The sequence below is a fragment of the Acanthaster planci genome, linkage group LG04 (genome assembly GCF_054643075.1).
Source record: "Acanthaster planci isolate LZ-2023a linkage group LG04, COTS_SCS, whole genome shotgun sequence".
Lineage (NCBI taxonomy): Eukaryota > Metazoa > Echinodermata > Asteroidea > Valvatida > Acanthasteridae > Acanthaster > Acanthaster planci.
Genome location: NC_141780.1, coordinates 16443894 through 16464737, shown reverse-complemented (window position 1 = coordinate 16464737; position 20844 = coordinate 16443894). Strand labels below are relative to the sequence as shown.

Genomic DNA, 20844 nt, shown 5'->3' with positions numbered 1-20844 from the left:
TAACAAAATGAAAAGGAGCAAAAACAAAAGTGAGGGTACAGATGTGCCTTAGGGGGAAAAGTGTCGTCAAACATGGTTAAACTTGACACAAGGCCAAGCCGCCCTGATCGTAATCATGTACTCCTCGTCAAGGATATTAAACTCGTGCCTTCCTACCTTGGACTCTCGCGTAACGGCCACGGTATGTTTTCCTTGAATCCCTCCAGCCTGTGAGTTGGTGACAGTGTACGTGTTCCAAGAACCCTCTCTCCTCTCCTCGCTGCAAGACACCGGTCTGACTGACGTCATGCTCCATGCACTCCTGATCAAGGATGTAAGTTCCCTTCTCCTTGAACCGACCTATTCGGCGCAACTCTCCGTTGGGCTTCCCACACTTACATCACTAACTTTGAAGTTTTTATGTTCTTCTTCACTGTGAATCCTTGGGGTATTCAGATCTTTTGTAAAGCACCTGTTACAGGGACCTGCCTTCCTTTAATCCATCAGAATCCTCCATAATCTGGTGTACTTTGAGCGTCACATGCCAGGATAGCATTTCGGCAGTGTTAGGCTGTTAGCCATGGATGCATTGTGGTTCCCCACACTGTCGGTGATAAACCAAGACTTTGTGGATAAGTAGCAATGCGACAGTAACAAGACAGTGGGATAGGCGATCTTAGAGATGTGTGTTTCTCTACCACAGGCCTGGAAACGTGTATCCCTTTGTACATGAAATACCAAGTCAGCTTGAAAAGTAATACAATTTGCTCTAAAGATGGTTAAACCCTTTGGAATTAATTATGAAAGTCAACATCCGTTTCCTTTCCTCATGAGTGAAATGAGCAAGGCATACAGTGCTGGCAAACAATGAAGTAGAACGAAGATTTTCTTTGGGTTGATCAAAGCTTAGATCATGACGTGAGATAGATACTCGAAATATTCACTGTACTGGAACTTGATTCTTTGTCAAAATACGCAACTAGAATTGCATCCTTCACCCATGTTTAATACATTGGATGCTGTGAAACTTCTTGAGACCTGATGAGAGAAGCTTCACAAATTATTCCATACTTTAACCATCTCAAACCTGCTGCTTGTCTGATAGTGATAGTATCATTACCATTCCGCTGCTGAGCTTGCCAAGGCAAGCTGGGTGGTTCAAATCCTGTTGCAATCAATGTCCTCTGATAGGAGCTTGTTACTGATGGGAAGATGCTGCCTTTATGGGCTCCCTCCTTACAGGTTCCAGCCACCAAGGAGGTCCTGGGCTCCCTTCCCAACATCTTCAGTGCTCTCTGCCTCAACGCCCGGGGGCTGAACGCCTTCGTCCAGTGCAAGCCGTTCGACAAGCTCTTCAAGGTGCTGCTGTCGCCAACCTACCTGCCAGCCATGAAGAGACGGCGCAGCAACGATGCCCTGGGTAAGACGGAGCTTTCAGACAAGACAGTTTCTCATTCTGGACGAATTGCTGCATTTTGGTACATAGAACTGCAATAATCCCTTATATCCAATTCTGATTGCCATGCGGTCCTTTGACCACTTGTTTTGTGGACCACAAATCAATTTATTTGAGTCTGCTTTATAGACTAATCCAGCGACCATTATTAGAAGCCATTATTGCGGTGGTACGAGGCTCTCATGCTGGATCTATAGGGGCGCTATGTTCCCCTCTTACCAATAAGGCGTCGCCAACTTGTCAAAATGAAAGCATGACAAAAGTTGAATGTGTGTGATGTGTGCATGGATGCGGGGTCACTGCAGCGATAACGTCCCCTCAGATTTGCTGGTAAGATTGGGCATCACAGGCAGTCTGTTTTTAGATTGCTGAACTTCTCTTTTTCTGGAGGTCTTACAGACACTGACATGAGAGTACTATTTATTTGATTGGGTCAATTCTGTTTCGCAAGGTCCCAAGAGGTCCAGCTTTGGGCTTTTGTCAGAAGTTAGAGAAGGCTCTGTAATGACCGAGAAAGTTATTTTTTCTTCGGGGGAAGGACAAATGAGAATTTGCCTTCAAAGCCTGACAAACAGGAATGCAAAATTGAAATTGAAATCGACAGAATGTATCTTTCTTCCCCCTTGCCATCATTCCAACTAGGTGACACTGCATCGTCCCTGGGCAGTGCAATGGACGAGCTCATGCGACACCAGCCCTTGCTGAAGGCAGACGCGATGAAGGCCATCATCAAGGTCAGAACCAGCCGTCTTGGCTTCACGCTTCACAATAATAACAAGTACCCATCGAAAAGTAGTGTCTTCCATGAGAGTACTTGGTTCAGCCCTAACCTACCCGGATCCTTAAAGATCCACTTCGAGGGTTTTTGGAAGATTTTTCAAGATCGAGGAAGATGCAGATTTGGTGCTGTAGCGTAGCATTGGATTTGATGCCTCCTGAAATGAGTTGACAGTGCAGACAATGTGCTATAGGGTTCCTATACAGCAGAGGACTTTTAGACGGATCAAAACAGACTGTCTAAATGTATCCTCCGCCAGTTGGGAGACCAGTTGCACTTTCTTTATACTTAAACTTTTAAGGGACACAGGAATCTGTGTACCTTCCTTTAAAAAGCTCCGTGTGGATTTGATAGTTAAGTTAATTATGCACCAAAAAGCTAATTGGACAGTCTACCCAGTGTAAGAAATAATTTGCAGTTTATGTAACTTCTTAAAATTGAATTGGGAGTGCATTGTAGTTCCCCATGCAATCTTTTCTCCCAGGGTTGTGTGGATAAACACTAATGCAACATTAACTCCAACGGACAGTAAATGTTCAGTGTGCTAAAATGATGTGCACATTTAAAAAGGAAGTCCTTTGGTACATGGTTTTGTTTTCTCTTGCAAGATCCACTCCAAAAAGACATCAATAATTAATGGAGCAAAAGGTTTTGTTTCATATGTATCGATCGAATACATTGGTTCCAGTAGTTGAAGATTGTTCAGTTGGATAAATTATAATCTACTCAGTGAAACTTTCTACAAAGATTGATTTAAAGTCGTGTGGGAAAAAATGCTTGTAAACCATAAGGAGTTACCATCGTTTTCCTAAGATGTTTTGGCTTAACCCTAACAGTCCTCGATTCTATGATAGGTGAAGCATTGAGGACAGTAAGTCGTTCCCTGTTTGGCTGCAAGCCTTGCAGTTTTGTGCAAGGTTTGGTTCAGATTTTCAGGTAAACAATTCTCGAATGTGCTCTGCATTGACAGTTGCTGGAGGAGATCTGTGTGCTGGGCCGCGATCCCAAGTACACCTGCAGTCGCACCCCATCCAAGACCAAGGTGCAGGAAGGGGGAGGCGGCGCCGGCAACGGTGCCCCGTCCGGCAACCTGGACGGCGACGCAGGCAACGACACGTCCAGCGACGACGAGGAGGACGAGGACGAGATCGCCAGCACCATGAGCCAGACCAGCGCGCTCAAGACGGAAGCCGAGATGCAGCCGTAAGAATAAAGGGAGGGGGAAGGGAGGGGTTTAATGGGCTTGAGTGGGGGGTTCTCGTGGCATTGTGTTGCAGGGATGTGATTGTACAGGATCTGTCCAGATTTCAGATTTCTTGAACCAAGCATTCTAGCTTTGCAGAGGTTTGGGTTTACGCGCCCACTTGTTCACTGCATTTGAATGACATGCTGGAAGCAATGTGATGATCGTCTGTCTGAGACTGGCCTTCATTTGATTTGCCTTCTTGTTATGGCTTGGTGTTGCAGATCCTTAGGCCCAGAAGTCAAGACACCTATTCCACTGCTTGACTACATCCTGAATGTGGTACGTTACCTCAAAGTCTGTGTTTTCCTAATGGCCTAAGATTTTCTTACATTGGGTGTGGTCTCAAATGACAAAAACGAGACCAACTTTTCAGTCACTTTTTTTACCCCCACCCCTCTGTATGGTTTCAGATGAAATTCGTGGAGGCCATCCTCAGCAACAACGCCACGGACGACCACTGCAGGGAGTTTGTCAACCAGAAGGGTCTGGTCCCGCTGATGGGCATCCTAGGCCTGCCCAACATGCCCATCGACTTCCCCTCCAACCCAGCCTGCCAGGCCGTGGCCGGAGTCTGCAAGTCGGTCCTTGTAAGTTTATACCGTGTTGGGTTTTTGCCTCTCTACTTAGAGGACGTGGCTCTACGTCCTTCTTCGGGTTCAGGAGAAAGGTTCAATTATCTCGTCCCTATAGCAACAAGAGATGGCATGTTTTACATAGCAGCAATGCCAATTGGTCATGCCTTTGTTGGGAACTCACCGCTCGCGGGCACATGTTCGTGCAAGGGTGTTGTGGCCATGCGTCCAATTTCATTTTGGATGTAAAGTCTTTGTGAGTGCACCAGGCGCTTTCTAGTCCCAGGTTGAAAAACTTTCCACTTGCCTGTCTCTTCTGTTCCAATGAGGGGCTGATCGTTGTCAGAGTAGATGAAGCCCTTGAGTTGAAACCCGCTGGCCTAGTGGAGCTCTGTTTCCTGTAACAAACATGTTTTGATAACCTCTTGCAATGCCGAGTTTTGGAGCTCTTCCTTTTTTCTTCTTTTTTTAGAATGATTCAAAAGACTGAAATGGAGTCAAAGCTGGAGGCGAAACAGAGACTATAAATGTGACCTTCAGTTTAATCAGAGACCAGCTTGACTGAGAGCTGGATTATAAAACTTTCCTGAAATAAAGGCTGACTTACATCTCTCCGGTCATTCTTTTTTGGCAGTCCCTTGCCCACGAGACGTCGGTCCTGAAGCAAGGCCTCCTGTACCTCAACGATGTGCTACAATCCCTTGAGCCCCTCCACCACCCCCTGGGCGCCCCGGGGGGCTCCGTGCTCCTCAGGGAGCTGGTCAACACGCCTAACATCTCTGAGGCCCCCCAGTCGGCACAGGCCACGCCCCTGCTGCATGCCATGGCCTCTGCCCACGCCTACGTCACCATGTTCGTCCACGTGTGCAGGGTGGGTCAGGTGAGTTGAACGTCTGTGTCTTGACCCCAGCCGTCCAGTGTACTTTGGCTAAAAACCCTGCCAGGCACGTCGGTCTGCGTCAATTGTCGAAGTGGCTTGCCCGCCCAGTATAAAGAGATCCAACAGGTCAACTTCCCCCAAGGCCAAGCAGCCTGGGAGTCTGTGGTTGCCAGTTCATTGAGACTAGCTCCCATTGTCTCAACATGGGTAGTTTGTTCAGCTGCTGTTGATTGCTCAGTACAACATTGCGCACCAGACTTATACACCAGTCGCACTATGCTGCATCTATCAGCGTTAGGGTTATTAAATATTTGTTTTCTGAATTTGTTGGAAAAAAGGTATATAGAGCACTTTAAGATTTTTTGGGAAACGGCAATCAATTTCCAATTAATTACGCGGTTATGCTCAAAAGTTGTGATTGTACTTGAAGCATTGTGACTGGTCTTTTTTTTTGTGGGCACAGAGTGATGTACGTACCATATCAGTGAACCAGTGGGGTTCAGACCTGGGCCAGTCCGTCCTGCGTGGCCTGAGCAAGCTCTACACCTCCCTGGTCTGGGAGAGCATTGTGCTCTTGGCTCTCTTCACCCCCGGGGCTCTGCCGGAGGGCTGCGACCTAGGCAAGGCCGAGAAGGAGAAACTCCTGCCCAAGGAGATTCAGGTGCTAGTGGATGACGCCTCCAAGCCCAGCCGGAAGTCTGAGGACTCCAAGTCTGAGGACTCCAAGACCGAGGACCCCAAGTCTGAGGACCCTGAAGGTGCTCCAAGGACTGGGGAGCTGGACGCAGGTATAGCCGGAAGCTCCCTGATGGATGTTAGTGACATGGCCCTGTCCCCGATGGAAGTGGAGGACTCTACCAAGCCTGAGGGAAAGGACAGCCGGGGAGCAGGGACCAAGCCCAAGATGAGCCAGCAGATGCTTCGGCAACTGCGTCAGGCCATGCCGGTCCTCTACGCCCCCTCCCGCCTGGGCAAGGCACTGTCGGAGCTCTTTGGCCTACTGGTCAAGCTGTGTGTGGGCTCGGCCGGGCGGCAGCGCAGCCGCCAACAGCTGCAGCCCAACGTGAACTCGCCATCTGAGGCGGCCAGGAATACGGCCAAGGCCCTGACCGACCTGCTGGCCAGCAGTTTGTCTTGGACACCCCCACCTGCTTGCCCACTGCCAAAATTCAGGTATGTTGAAAGCAGGTTGGTCGTTGTGAAGCTCAGTACCTGTGGCATTTTTGGTAGGAATCTTCCTTGACCCCCCCAGTATCAACCATTGTGCTTGAACGCAGTTGCACAGTCCCTCCCCTGAACTTTCAGTATCAAGCCCTTTGTGAGGTACTTGTAAATTTAACTTCCTCAGTCCTGCATAATTCTCCAAAACCTTGTTGCAGAGTTCACATGATTTGGCATTTATTTCATTAGGGTTACAGGGATCAGATCAGAGCATTGGGGACCAGACATGCCCCGCAAGGAGTAGATCACCATGAACCAGTTTGGAACGGGGATGGGCTGGTTCAATGGCAATATTTATTGCTGGGGTCTGTACACATCAGCTGCCTGTGCTGCGCAGTCCTTTACCTTCGCAATGGTGTTGAAGACCTCACAGCACTCAAGGACATCACAGTGGGCTGGTGGCGGCACCTGGAGGGCGTCCTCTAACTTCTGCTGTCCCAAACGAAAGAAATTGATTAAGAGTGTACATTTGATTGAAGTTGGTCAAACCGTGGTTAACCGTATTTCTCGAACGAACTCTCAATCATTTTTATATTTGTGTATACCACCCGGCAGGCTTACCTTCTACATCTGTGCCGTCAGCTTTGCCTCCTCCATGCTCTTTGATGAGAAGAAGAACCCCTACCATCTCATGCTGCAGAAGTTCATGACGTCCGGTGCTCACACTGCCGTCTTTGAGTAAGTCACGCCGTCATTCAGCACGGGATGAGTCGGGACAGAAATTAAACTTTGCCGGCAATAGCGCATGTAAAATACATTCACGATGTCTAATTGGGCTTTTTTGCTTTCTGGGAATGTCTCATGTTTGAGATTCTGTTTTGGTTTGCTAGTGAGACAGAGAACATCGGAAGATAGGGAAATGGAATGCAGTGTTGTGATGGTCGTATTTTTTTGGTTCTAGGGCATTTAACTGGGCCCTGTCCATGGGCGGAAAGGTCCCCACATCGGAAGGTTTGGAACACGCTGAACTTCCTGGTAAGTTTGTGATAAAAGGATCTTGTTTGCAATGCATCGCATCATTCACAGATGCGGTGGTTTTGAAAGCAACATCTCAGAGGACTGTCGTAAAACCTTGTTCTCTGATTGTACTCTAATGGGATATGCCAAGTCACTCACACATTTCACTGGAAGATGTGAAAGCTGTTTCTCAAAAGGGGCCAAAATTAGTCAAGAGGTGGCATCAGAAAACAGCTCCATTGCTTTTGAGAGCAATGGCATTTTCATTTGGGCATTTCGTGGAGTGCACAGCAGCTCACCTGCGGCGTAATTGATATGCTGAAGATCCCTTATGCACAATGAGCGTACGGGTTTCCCAGTAAGCAAAAGAAGGAGAATGTGGATTCTCAGCTTGTCTGCAACAAACCAGAGCTTGCACTTGGTCATGTGGTATTCATTGGACTCGTTACGAGACCACATACTCACAGATGCAGTTCCTCCCCACATTCTTAAGGCTGAATAAGATCCAACCGCTTTCATTTTTCAGGCGTTGTACTTCCTTGGTGTCCTTTCTGGTAAGATAACCGATAAAAACATTACGTTCTGTTTCTGCTGTTCCCACAGAGGGCACCGGAGAATTCCTGGACGTTTGGCTGGTGCTCATCGAGAAGCTGGTGAACCCTGAGGCGGTGCTGGATTCGCCCCACTCTCTCCCGGCCCGGGCCTCGCCGGGCAGGGCGGCCCACGCCTTCTTCAGCCCTGCCCAGTTCCTGATCAGCACGCACAAGGCAGCCTTTGGGGCCGTGGCCAGCCTGTGGGAGCGCCGGCCCCTCAAGGTGTACGGTGGCCGCATGTCGGAGTCGTTGCTGGCCATCCTGTGCCACATCCTGCGCGGTGAGGCTGTGGTCCGGGAGCGGCTGGAGAAGGAGAAGGCGGACGAGGCGGCTGCCGCAGCAGTTGCGGCGGCGGGCGAGGCCGCTAGCGGATCGTCAGCCGGCGGCTCGTCAGTCTCTGGCGGCGGACCGTCCTCTTCCTCGTCGGCCCTGGTCAGCTCCAGGCTACTGGGGGACTCTGGTCTCTTTGATGCATCCGGGTTGCTCGGCAGAAGTCGGCCGCGAGCTGAGCCAAATGAAGAACATGTACAGCAGGTATGAAATGTCAACAACTCAGCCAATCAACCTTCCCATGGCTAGAATGCATCCTTTTGCAGAATCGCATTCACTGACATCATAAATTCAGCAATACGGCTCGTAGCTGTGTTACAGTTGTAATCACCCCTGCTCACTAGGAATTTAAGACCAATGTCGGCAGTGGATATCAGTTCACAGCTAGCCCGTACCCCTATAGGAACCACTTGATCCTCTGGATGAAGAAAGGCAGTCGGGATACATTGACTTCCCAGGGTCACAATTTGTACCAAGCCGCTGGATTTGAATCCCTGACCCTATGATCACAAGTCGTAAACCCTATTTTTTAGGCCACATAATCATCAGAAACAAACCAGTTTTGTAGTCGAGACCCATTAAGACCATCACAAGACCCCACAAGACTAAGCCGAGACCTTCAGTCCGAGTTCATTTCACAAGCTATTCAAATGAGCTGTCACCAAAGCGTTCCTTTGGCACTGTTGTTACGGGCTTGTTCATTTTATTTCTGGTTGCAGCTCATCGACATGGGTTTCTCCCGTGACCATGCAAGGGAAGCCCTGCAGCACACAACGTCACTGGAGCAGGCAGCAGAATGGGCCCTGACCCACCCACCATCAATAACTGCAGTGAGTACCCACCAGTCTATTGCTGTGTCTCATGCCATAACTGAGTGTGTTTATCGCCATAACTGAGTGTGTCTATTGCCATAACTGAGTGTGTCTATTACCATAACTGAGTGTGTCTATTGCCATAACTGAGTGTGTCTATAGCCATAACTGGGTGTGTCTATTGCCATGACTGAGTGTCTCTATTGCCATAACTGGGTGTGTCTATTGCCCAAACTGGTTATGTCTATTGCCATAACTGAGTGTATCTCTTGCCATAACTGAGTATGTCTGATGCCAGTCTTGGGTGTGGGTGGTGTGTCAGCATTCATCAACTCTCCCACTCTTGGTTTTTGTCCCAAAACCATTCATTCTTTCAGCGGCATGAAGCCTGTCAGTTGGAAGGTAGTCTCAGCTCCCAATACCTGCTGGGTAACATTACTGACAGTGCGATGGTAAACTCTATTCCATCAAACAAAATCACATGCTTGTTTTTTTGACACAGCACATAGATAGATTCAAGACCTTGCAACCCAGATAAATTAGGCCGTGGGTCCCAGTTTTAAGTACAGAGGAATGCTTTATTTATTTACCGTGACAGATTTAGGAAGCTTTGCAGAAAAAGTGCACTTGGAATGAATGTTAGTGTCGTTTTTTTTTTTTTCATTTTTCACTGCATTTCTTTTCTACACGCAGGCGTTCACCTCGTTTTTGCAAGAAACTCCTTTAATCATTTTCCTACGTGCCGTTTGGGTTAAGGGTGTGGAATTCTTGCATTTTATCTGTAAGCATTTCATGTGCAGCTGTCTATCGGCTCTCTGCCTGTGGTCTGTCTTGCAGGGTTTCGGTACAGGTCTCTCTGAGGAGGAGGAAATGATGCGAGCGATCGCCATGTCGCTGGGAGAGTCAATCCAGATGCCTTCAGACCAGGAGGTAAGCTTTAAGCCAAAAGCCTGAAAAACCCCCGAGGCCCAGCATGCTGGATTTGAAGAATTATTCTGACCTGTTGAGGTTTCATCTCATTGAATGATAACCTCTTTCAGAAACCAGCTAAAATCCAAGAAGCAGCTGCCATCTGGCATCAAATCAAGGTCCATTGAAGTTTGCCTTTTGTCAACATTTCAGATTGCACATCTTTTAACCACACAAGGTTACAGTTGTGATTTGTTCGAAGTGAAAATGTGCCAGATATATTGATTCTCAAACTGTTGTGTGCACAAAGTATTATCTCTTTCAAGTCAGGCATCAGGACATGTCTGCATATTTCAACTCACATCACTGCTTTGCTCTCCAGGAGGAGGAGAGGAAGAAGAAGGAGGAAGAAGAGAGAGCCAAGAAGGAGCAGGAGGCGGCCAAGGAGAAGGAACGGCTGGCCAGCGACCGCATCCCGGAGGAGCCCCCCTTGGACAAGAGCCTCTTGGATGAGTTTGTCAATAACATGCTACCGGGCTGCTTCAAGCTGCTGGACGAGCTACCGGATACCGTTTACAGGTAGGAAACGAGTCACGGCATCCGTTCAGTGGGTCTGCGATCATGTAGGAATCTCAAAGGGGGGAGTCGGGTTGGCTGAGTGGTCTGGGGAGTCGGGTTGGCTGAGTGGTCTGGGGAGTCGGGTTGGCTGAGTGGTTTGGGGAGACGGGTTGGCTCAGTGGTTTGGGGAGTCGGGTTGGCTCAGTGGTCTGGGGAGTCGGGTTGGCTCAGTGGTCTGGAGATTTGGGTTGGCTCAGTGGTTTGGGGAGTCGGGTTGGCTCAGTGGTTTGGGGAGTCGGGTTGGCTCAGTGGTCTGGAGATTTGGGCTGGCTCAGTGGTTTGGGGAGTCGGGTTGGCTCAGTGGTTTGGGGAGTCGGGTTGGCTCAGTGGTCTGGAGATTTGGGATGGCTCAGTGGTTTGTGGAGTCGGGTTGGCTCAGTGGTTTGGGGATGTGGGTTGGCTCAGTGGTCTGGGGAGTCAGGTTGGCTCAGTGGTTTGGGGATTGGGTTGGCTCAGTGGTCTGGGGAGTCGGGTTGGCTCAGTGGTTTGGGGATTGGGTTGGCTCAGTGGTCTGGAGAGTCGGGTTGGCTCAGTGGTTTGGGGATTGGGTTGGCTCAGTGGTCTGGGGATTGGGTTGGCTCAGTGGTCTGGGGAGTCGGGTTGGCTCAGTGGTTTTGGGGATTGCGTTGGCTCAGTGGTCTGGGGATTGGGTTGGCTCAGTGGTCTGGGGATTGGGTTGGCTCAGGAACGGAAGGAACGACCATTTTTCTCTTGATTATGCCCACAATTTCCTCCCTATTTTGAAATAATGCAGTCAAGTAAACGTTGACATGTTTTCTATCCTTTCTAGAATATGTGACTTGTTGGTAGTGGCCAACAATCGCGATGGCGAGCCATGGAGAAAGCGCATGCTCAAGTCCCTGGTCATTGAGGTAAGAGTGACGATGGTATCATTTTGTAATTTGTACGAATAAATGCTCAACAATCACCAGAAACCTGTCAGAACGAAGACTATTGTGACCCCAGCACATCAGAATGAGGAATAAGCCACAAATTGATGCTCCACAAAAATTTGATCTGACCTTTTTACATGAAATGTGTTGGTGGCAATCATCTATGATAACTACACTCTTAAAAGCACAAAGACCTAAAAAAATCAATTTGGTAAGATTTTCACTTGTGGTCATTTTTACCTGCTGATTATACACAAAGCAAGCTCAGGCACTTCTGACTGCGATATAGGATCACTTTTTTATCTCTTGTCAGATGGTGCTATGGATGGCTTAATTGTTCCATCAAAAGTAGGGACTTGACCTCTGACCTAATGAGTGCACTGTAGATTTGTCCTGTCAGATTGCAGAGAATAGCAGGTTACCCATGGAAACTTTGTGCCCGGCCACTGGGGACACAACTTTTGACCCCTGAATTAGCATACTGCTGATTTATCCAATCAGATTGCAGAGAACAGCAAGTTGCTCCTGGAGACGGCGTGTCCGGCTCCCCAGCACCTCTTTGGCATGGGCTCATCCGTGGATGGAGCTTGGGCCACTGACCGTGCCACTAAACTGGCCACCAGTCCGCCAGCAGCTAAACTGGCACCCAGGCTACACTTGCTCTGCCTTCTCTTCGAGGTACAGTTGGTTTCAGAGGCTGTGGTTTTTGTTGTGAGCCGTCCGTGACCTGTCACCCCAAAATGAGCTCAGGGTTGGATATTGTCATTTTGCAGTACAGTGCGGCAAGGCCGAATTTTGAAATGAACTGTTCAGTTTTTTCCAGGTGAACCTCGATCAAAATACTTGTTGAATTTCCATGTCCAAGTGATAGAGAATGAGGGAATTCACCCTTACACATAATGAGTTTGGAGGGTTCAGAGGATTTTTGACTCGCTTCACATCGACCTTTTTACTCCTTGGAAGTTTGAAGAAAGACCGTTGGGTTTGTTGACATTGGTTGGGCTGTGAAAATTTTAGAAACTGTTTGAGATTTAAGGTTTATACGAGACTTTGGCATTGACCATACACCCCGGTTGTTGTCTGATCAGTATTTGGTGGGTGTGGTTCAATGCAGGAAATGAAGGGTGTATCAGCTCAAGCCGTGGACGAGTCTGGCGTTCTCCGGGTCCTCGTTTCGCTTCTCGAGGAGTCACAGAAGTGCATGTGCAGCGTCAAGGAATGTGCAACACCAAAGTGAGTTTGAGTTTATTGTGTTACTCCGAAGGCAAGCTGACGTCATGCCATTTTGCTTGAATCTTTCGACTGGATTTCAAGTCTGATTGTTCACATTTCAGATGGAAGGCAATTCAGTTTCAGTGAATCCTTGATTGTCTATTGAAATTTAGATCTTCGGATGAGTATCTTTTGAAAGTGAATTGTTTTGTCATATCAAGTTGCATATTTGTGTTATCACTTGATCTTTTACAGGTGGTTAGGCCCCCTGTTGTTACTGATCGACCAGTTTGAGAAGGCTGCTGTAACTGCACGCAGGAAACTAGCTCAAAAAGTAAGTTGGTACCGGTGTTGTAGTCGAAAAACAGAAGTTTCGTTTTTTTCATTTTTTGTTATTGTGGATGGCTTGGAATGGATTACTACTTCAAAGTAACCCAAGTTGGCCCATATTCAGTAAAGGGCGTATTTGAGGGATGGCCCTTTGTTGACCACTGATCAATTTTTCCTGGTAACCTGTGCACAAAATACATCATGGGCACCAAGCGAAATCGGCCAACGGTTGTTTGAACTCACCCAAAGATACCAGAGTTGTAGATTTTTTGTTTAACTTCAAGACTATCTCCAATATAACCTTTTGATCGCTCTGTTCCTCGCCAAAAGGGTGCCACCCACATCTGGAAGTGGTTTGATGACTCGACTGGCCGCTGGTGCACCTACAGCAGCGCCAATAACAAGACGATAGACGACGCCTACTGGGCGGGGAAACCCATCGTCCGCTTCACGGCAGCGAGGAGGAGATACATGGTACACTTCAGCACCATGGTCCAGGTACGTTACGACGGAATGAAGCAATTTTGGCCGGATCCCACAAACAAGTAACACAGAACTTCGTGTTTATGCATCACACAGTTTGGCAACTTGGTGAAAATTATGTGGGTACACATGTCGGACGATTCCCTTGGATATGTATTGTAAGATTCTTTTAAAGGTCTTGACTCCTTGCCTCAGGCAAGGTCCAACTTGATCGTTTTCTTAACGCAAAGAACCTTGTCAGAGTCCCACCTTTAGTTGTTGTTTCTGACTCTTAAATCAGTTACTGTCTTCTGGGATTGTTTTTCTCACTTAAGTTAATAGCAGCACATTAGTTGATAAGAAAGAAAGTAATCATTAATTGGTGGTCCGCAAGCCTGCTACAGATGAGTTATTTTCATCTCCAAACTCCTCCCCCCTGTCATCTCCCCTGCAGCTGAACGAGGAGACTTTTAACCGACGGCCCGTCATGCAGACGCTGCCCAGCAAAGAGCAGGCCAAGGACACCGACAGAGACGGCAAGGAGGACAAGCGACGAGACTCGGCCAAGAAACTCAAGACCAGTCGACCCACAGAAGGTAGGCTTGAGGGACAGGGTTGCTCCAGACTTGAACAGTTCCTGCTCTGTGTCTTGAATAGGCAGTATTTCCAACCTGATCACATTGTGAACAAGCTGTCTGAACTTGGCTTTTTTGACAGTGGCTATGGCCATGCACCATGTCATGCTAGTGGTAGGAACTGCAGCCGTAGCCACAAAATACTCAATTTGGCTTCCACTCCTTGAATGGGTAGATATTCTCATTTGATAACACCTGGTGTTCCATATGTTCTGACTTCTACGAGATGCCCTTCTCACAGGATTTTCAGTCTCATGTTGTGGAAATATCCCAAGGGGACTTGCATGGGTTTGTAATGTTTCCTTTGAAAAGTTTCATTTCTGTATCTGAAAGATTTAATCAAGGTGAGATCTGATCTGGTTTTGCTCACAAATATCAAAACTTGTTAATTTGCAACCACCACCACCACATGCTATATCCTGTCATTTGTAAGGCAGATTAAGAGAACTGATCATTTCTTCTGCTGGACTGGGTTCAAACTTGATATTTCTGCTATCATCACCGTCACGACCGCATCTTGCCAAACTTGACAATAAGATGATGACGATGATTATAGAGCGCACAGATCCACCAAGGTGCTCAAGGCGCTAGTAGAAGGAAACTAATTAAATGCCTCATTGAAGAGATGAGTCTTCAGATCCTTCTTAAAGTGCAGGCGAATTGTGCCAAAGACGAGGTGCGGCACATGAAAAGAGCGATCCCCCCATGAGTGAAATGACCTGGGTTCTCTAAGAAGATTCATATTACTGGATTGAAGTCTACGATGGGATTGTATGGTTATAATATCAAAGTAAGATTGGCATTTCTCACAGAGGTACATTTCAGGTAGTATTTTCGTGTTGCCAAGAGAATCCCAAGACAACTGTGTAGGATGTAAATTCAGTATGTACATGGAACCTCAATTGAAGAGACCGCTTACTTGTGCACCTGCAGTGTGCTAGTAATCACTGGCCAATACGTGTGGCTTTGCAGGGGTTGGTTCTGCGTCCGTCAGCACCGAGGACAAACCAGCCACCGCCAGGGAGCCGGAGGTCGTCGCCATCCAGGGCTTGGACATGGACCACATCATCACCATCATCAGGTGAGGGCTTGGGGAACTTTCCTGAGGATATTTGCTTTTCATTGGATGTTATTTGGTAAGTGTTGAGGTCTCGGCTCAGTGCTGTGAGAAAAGAAACCATGAGCTTGCTCAACTGGGACTTGAAGCCACAGTTTGTCCCTACTTATTGACCATTCACTGTCTCTCTGACACAGCGTCAGAGACTAGGGTATTTCTCATTCCTGTGACCCAGGATTGACTCGGTGCGCGTTTGCTACATATTTAAACTAATATAGGAAATGCAGATGTAGATATTTTTTAAAGTAAGAGGGACACCAGCATTTGAGTTTGTAATGATCAACCTGTCTTCTCCAATGCAAGTCCTTGCTTGGAATATTCTTGTAAATCAGTGGCATGTTCTTTTGTGATAAATACGGCCAAATTGATGTCATTGTTTATATCATTGTGAGTGCATATATCAAGCTGCCTCATTGTTTAGAGGACAGTCTGGTTCTCTGTGTTACCCGCTCGCAGCCAGGCACAAGAGAAGACATATTTTGACATGTCAGCGACAGTCATTTTTTTTTGGGAACTCACCACACGTAATCACAGGATCACTTGCATTTGGCGTAGGACATGCTGAGCACTGCGAGTCCAGGAGGAATGAATGTACGGTCATTGTGGGTGTGTCGGGCGTGTACACAAGCCCAGTTGGAAACTTCCCGCCAGGTGACCTCTTCTTTGCTTTGAGGGCACACTTCAACTCGGTTGAGTAGATCTTCATTTTTGTTAAAAAAGAAGCTGTGTTCCTTTTCAGATCATGCGTTGGCCTGATCAGCCTCCCCGTGGAGCCGGACACACTTCACGCCGTCATGCGCGTCTGCCTGCGCTTCACGCGCAACCACCAGGTGGCGCTGCTCTTTGCCGAGCTGGGCGGGCCCCGCATGCTGCTGTCGCTCAAGACATCGTCTTCATTTAACGGCTTCTCCTACCTTGCCACCATTCTCATCCGCCACGTGTTTGAGGAGAGAGCCGTGCTTCGCCATGCCATGGACAAAGTAAGTAAACGATTATCACACTTTTCACTACTTTTATCAGCCAAGGAGTAGATTTTCCCATTGAACTGGTTCGGCATTCGAACAGCGCATGCCCAAAATGAAATGCATCTGAGGTCATTCGGGAACAGCAGAAGATGCAAGGAAGGTCTACCCTGTTAGCACAGCCGTACATGGACTCACACGCATGCCTTTTTATCTAATGACTTTGCCCATCTTTAAAATACTGAACTTGCTCTTCCTGACCCAATGCCACAAAGTGAGTCTTACGGCCACATTAATCATAAAATTTGCTGTGGTTTGCATCCAGCAGGGTAAACATTTTGTGTTGATGTAGTCACTCGGTGTAACATACGGATTAAAGTGGACGTTCCTTGGGTGAAAAAAGTTGAGATTCATGTGACTTCCATTGCGACTTGACTTGATACTCATTTGGCTACGTCTCGATTCGTGTTATGAAATCTTCAGATGATCTTGTGCTTCATAAGTACTTTCGCTAGTTACCACGAGAGCCTTTGCTATCACGGCTAATAGCGAGCGATTAGCAGTGTAGGAATATTTTTGTCAGAAATCATTATGTAGTACTCGTTGCTTGATGGTTGACTGGATTACCCATAGAAGCTTGTGATTCCGTGTGTAAGACTTGACTGTAATACTGGTGGAGATGAGAATGACAAGCTGTCACTGCCATGCCATGGACAAGCTGTCACTGTGACTCCTCCATTTCATTTGTGTATACTCGTGCAGTTGATGACGAGCATCGGCAACCGTGGCATCGGCTGTCCTGTCTGTGGTGTGCTGCAGGGCAGCATCGGGTCCAGGGAGCTCCACTACGTCCTGAGGAAGCTGGGCCCGCTGGCCTGCCGGGACGAGGGGGTGTTTGACGAGACGGCCCGGTCCATCCTGAGGATCGCCCTGCCAGTGCCCAAGCGAGGTGAGGGAGCCGTCAATTTTAAAACTGATCCTGTGTCTGCCGTGGCTTCAACCAGAATGCTGAGTGATAGAATGCCATTTTAATTTCTGATTACAGCGTAGGCAAACAGGATATGCCTTTATGGTGCTGGGTATGTCATTCGTAGAATCCTTCAAAAGGCTCGCTGTTTTGGCTGATGTTGCAATTTGATTGTCTCATTTTTAAAGCTAGGTCAGTGGGCCAGTCACATGGTGCGTTTCGGTTTTAGTAGTGAAGATGAAAATGAATTTTAAGTGTCTGTGTAATTAACCCTTCCAAACACCAGGGGTGGTGGAATCTGTCCAACCTTGACATTTGCTCCCATATCGTTGCATGATTTTCGCATGCTGAGTTTTCATATACTGTTTTCAGTAATATCTCGTAGTCATTTTGTCACCACGCTTTTGAAAATCAGACATGCAGTTCTCACACAGCACCCATTTTCTGAGACAGGTCAGCCGACAGTGTACATGTATACTATTTCCAATGATGCACTGAATGCACGAGGGCCAACGTGCATGAGACCACGAACGTCAAATGACTGTAGAAACAAAACCATATATTGGATTGAGTTGAAAGTCACTAGTTGCACTGATAATGACTTTCATCATTTGTGCCAAGTTTCAAAGAGGTTGCTCATGAGAGCCGAGTTCTGGGGGCAAGCAAAATCTGAAAAAGCCCCGTTCCTTTAGGGTTAACCGTGGGATTTCTACCTCTTACTCACGTACAGATCCGGCACTGTTTTCAAATGGTATCTTTTCATTTCTGCCAAGGTGATGAGGATGAGTCTCGCTACACTGGCCCCAATGCACTCCAGCTGCTTAAGGCTCTACCCATGAAACCCTACACTCATCCAGCTATGACTGACCTGATGAAGCAGGTGCTGTGTGACCTGCTGAACGCCTTGACCGCCCCGAGCGAACCCTCCCCTCCACCGACGGCAGCAGCAACAGAAGGTATCTCAGTCATTTGAAGTGCTCGCTGCTGAGCTTTCTGGTGCAAATTGTGAACGTGGGCGATAGTTCATGGTGTTGTGCGGAAATCCTCTTTAAGTGTGTTTTACTTTATCCTTCCAGCTTCGAGCCAAGGCGGCACCAATGACAAGAAGGCCTCCTCTGCCGCGGCTGCTACAGTCAACCCGCCGGCGGAGATCGGCCTGGGGCTACGGGAGATCGGTGACGAGCTCCTGCAGTTCTACAGCGGTGGGCGGAATCTCCAGGGCAACCGCATCACCACACAGCGCCTGGACAGTGGCACGGACGCGGCCAATGCAGACGAGGAGGTGAGATGCCAAGTAGACCTAACGGTTCTAATTGTTTGCCCTTGGAACCTTAAGATTTTTCCTGTCCTCAGTGTTAAGCACCTCTACGTTATAGTCCGTGGAAGAGTATGAGTCACAATGCCTCCTCTGTGGTACAGTAAAAGAGACTGTATTCATCCCTTCTCATTTCAGCCTAACTGTAACTTCAAGACACGGCCTTGATTTCTCTTGTGAATAATGAATTACTGAGTCACGTGGACCACGTGTCAAATCTTTGCTTTGTCTTCAGCGTCAGTTTCTCTGATTTTAGGAGATTCTCCCCCCCTGCAATTTTGTGTCCATTTTCGATGACATAGCATCAAATCGCATGTATCAGGGCTCAGCATTTAGAACGTGAAATGCACATATTGTCAGGAATGGCCCTTTGGAAGGATTGACATCTAAGGTCCAGGGGTGTGATATCCAAAGGGTGTTTCTGGATTTCAGGATTTTTGACATCAAAATTCTGCTTTTCAGAGGCTCAACTGTTCAAGTTTTGCTAACTTTGTTTCGCACTGTGTCCAGAAAGCTGGTGGAAGATTCCCATAATCATAGCCATGAAGCGAGAGACCTCATGCCATGTTGGCTATTAATAACCTTAACGTCACAGCGTTATATTGTTGTCATTGTAACAATTCCTCTGCGTGAAGAGTCCTCTTCATTCCCAATCTCTCTCCACAGGTTTGCCATATGTGACCGATCTTCCTCCAACCCCGTGCACATCTTCCTTTTACAAAGCCACCCTCTCCTTTTGTTTTTTGTCTCCAGCAAGCCGAATCGGCTCCTGCCAGCTCTTCCAAGGCAGACCCCACAGGCAAGAAGTTGACCAAGCCCCCCGGCAAGGAAGACCCCTCCAAGACCAAGCCCCTCCTGCCCAAGTCGGCCATCCTGAGAGTCCTGGCCGAGCTAGTCCGCTCCTACGTGGGCTTTGCCCTGGCCATTGCCCAGTATAACACGGGGAGCCAGACGCCACTAGTGAAGGAGGTAGGCGTCACATAGCACCCCCGAGGGGTGGAGGGATTTAGATCATTAGATTATGGTCAGAACAGAGCAAGGAGGTTAAATCTTTCATTTGATGGCCGTGCGAACGATGAGGCTGTGGTGGGAACTGTTGTACATAAGCAAACCCCATGAGCACTGACTTGAGAGAGTTACTTGGACGGTGTTGTATGATGTTTTTACTGTAGTCTTGTATTTTGTAACACTCTGTGATGTTGTCGGGGAACACTATTCGATACCCAAACAGGCTGCATTCAGCTGCATTCATGAGGTTCATGTTCAGCATTGGGAATGCCTCCAAAGACTTCCCAGAAGTTGTGCTTACGTACAAAACAAGTGGGGGGATGAGATGTGCTTATGTCTGCCAGCGTAGACTTGGGAATGCTCTACAGTTGACCTTGTCAGCCATCTCTTTGTGAACGGTTTGCCAGATCTTGTTTACATATCCTTAAGGGCGAAGTGTTTCCTGTCTGCCAGCGTAGACTTGGGAATGCTCTACAGTTGACCTTGTCAGCCATCTCTTTGTGAACGGTTTGCCAGATCTTGTTTACATATCCTTAAGGGCGAAATGTTTCCTGTCTGCCAGCGTAGACTTGGGAATGCTCTACAGTTGACCTTGTCAGCCATCTCTTTGTGAACGGTTTGCCAGATCTTGTTTACATATCCTTAAGGGCGAAATGTTTCCTGTCTGCCAGCGTAGACTTGGGAATGCTCTACAGTTGACCTTGTCAGCCATCTCTTTGTGAACGGTTTGCCAGATCTTGTTTACATATCCTTAAGGGCGAAATGTTTCCTGTCTGCCAGCGTAGACTTGGGAATGCTCTACAGTTGACCTTGTCAGCCATCTCTTTGTGAACGGTTTGCCAGATCTTGTTTACATATCCTTAAGGGCGAAATGTTTCCTGCTTGCAATTGTTTCCTGATGCCATGTCATGAGATGACTTTTCTTTCTTTCTTTTTTTTTTTCTTCACCCTTCAGCACGGGGCAGTCCTGGCCTACATCCTGGACCACCTGCTGCCCCAGTGCCAGACGGCCGGGGACAAGGACTGCCCGGCCCTGGCCCAGGTGCTGTTGGCCAGCATCGCCTCCAGCAACCACAGCCCCGAGGCACAGTCCATCCTGGTGACGGAGACCAAGGCCGCCCTGGCCCGGGCCCTGGCCCTGCCGGAGAGCTCGGAGAAGCATGTCCGTGTCCAGTCGCTCACGTGTAAGTCAGTGACTTCTCATAGATTTTTCTGGATTTCAGGATTTTTGTTCCCAAATTCTGGGTTTGTTGTTAAAGAAGTTTAATCATTCAGGTTTTGCTGTGTTCTTGCGCTTGGTACAAGAAAAAGAACACCTGTAAAAATCAGATGATATAACCAGTTGGGACAAAAGTCATCCTTTAGTTTTTAAAAAGCCCCCAAAAGTCTTATAAGTTTATCGTCGGTCTTTGCGATCCCTCAGTTGGATGTTTGATGGATTGTTTCCATATCCTTAAATCTTACCACTGGTGAATTCATGCTTGCTGAGTTCCTAGACTGAACCTTAACCCCTTCCAAATACTTCAGAATCCTCCTGATCGGTTTTCATTTTGAATACTTTTTTTGTTTGAAGTATCCAATACTTAGTGTGT

General features: G+C 47.8%; 1 protein-coding gene across 4 annotated transcripts in view; it reads left to right on the top strand.

Annotated features, from left to right (window-relative positions):
• LOC110973984 (E3 ubiquitin-protein ligase HUWE1-like) overlaps nucleotides 1-20844 on the top strand; it is a 75737-nt gene that overhangs the window by 21906 nt on the left and 32987 nt on the right. For all 4 annotated transcript variants that reach the window (XM_087135650.1, XM_087135649.1, XM_087135648.1 and 1 more), the window contains 27 exons: nucleotides 207-313; nucleotides 1222-1399; nucleotides 2078-2169; nucleotides 3184-3416; nucleotides 3681-3738; nucleotides 3870-4046; nucleotides 4666-4911; nucleotides 5375-6084; nucleotides 6688-6810; nucleotides 7034-7107; nucleotides 7693-8216; nucleotides 8732-8842; nucleotides 9662-9754; nucleotides 10116-10312; nucleotides 11142-11223; nucleotides 11746-11922; nucleotides 12359-12477; nucleotides 12712-12790; nucleotides 13117-13284; nucleotides 13703-13844; nucleotides 14856-14964; nucleotides 15740-15980; nucleotides 16725-16911; nucleotides 17703-17885; nucleotides 18006-18211; nucleotides 18998-19213; nucleotides 20208-20436. In XM_087135650.1, coding sequence (XP_086991776.1) covers nucleotides 207-313; nucleotides 1222-1399; nucleotides 2078-2169; nucleotides 3184-3416; nucleotides 3681-3738; nucleotides 3870-4046; nucleotides 4666-4911; nucleotides 5375-6084; nucleotides 6688-6810; nucleotides 7034-7107; nucleotides 7693-8216; nucleotides 8732-8842; nucleotides 9662-9754; nucleotides 10116-10312; nucleotides 11142-11223; nucleotides 11746-11922; nucleotides 12359-12477; nucleotides 12712-12790; nucleotides 13117-13284; nucleotides 13703-13844; nucleotides 14856-14964; nucleotides 15740-15980; nucleotides 16725-16911; nucleotides 17703-17885; nucleotides 18006-18211; nucleotides 18998-19213; nucleotides 20208-20436 — 5061 coding nt within the window. The remainder of the gene's footprint in view (nucleotides 1-206; nucleotides 314-1221; nucleotides 1400-2077; nucleotides 2170-3183; nucleotides 3417-3680; nucleotides 3739-3869; nucleotides 4047-4665; nucleotides 4912-5374; nucleotides 6085-6687; nucleotides 6811-7033; nucleotides 7108-7692; nucleotides 8217-8731; nucleotides 8843-9661; nucleotides 9755-10115; nucleotides 10313-11141; nucleotides 11224-11745; nucleotides 11923-12358; nucleotides 12478-12711; nucleotides 12791-13116; nucleotides 13285-13702; nucleotides 13845-14855; nucleotides 14965-15739; nucleotides 15981-16724; nucleotides 16912-17702; nucleotides 17886-18005; nucleotides 18212-18997; nucleotides 19214-20207; nucleotides 20437-20844) is intronic.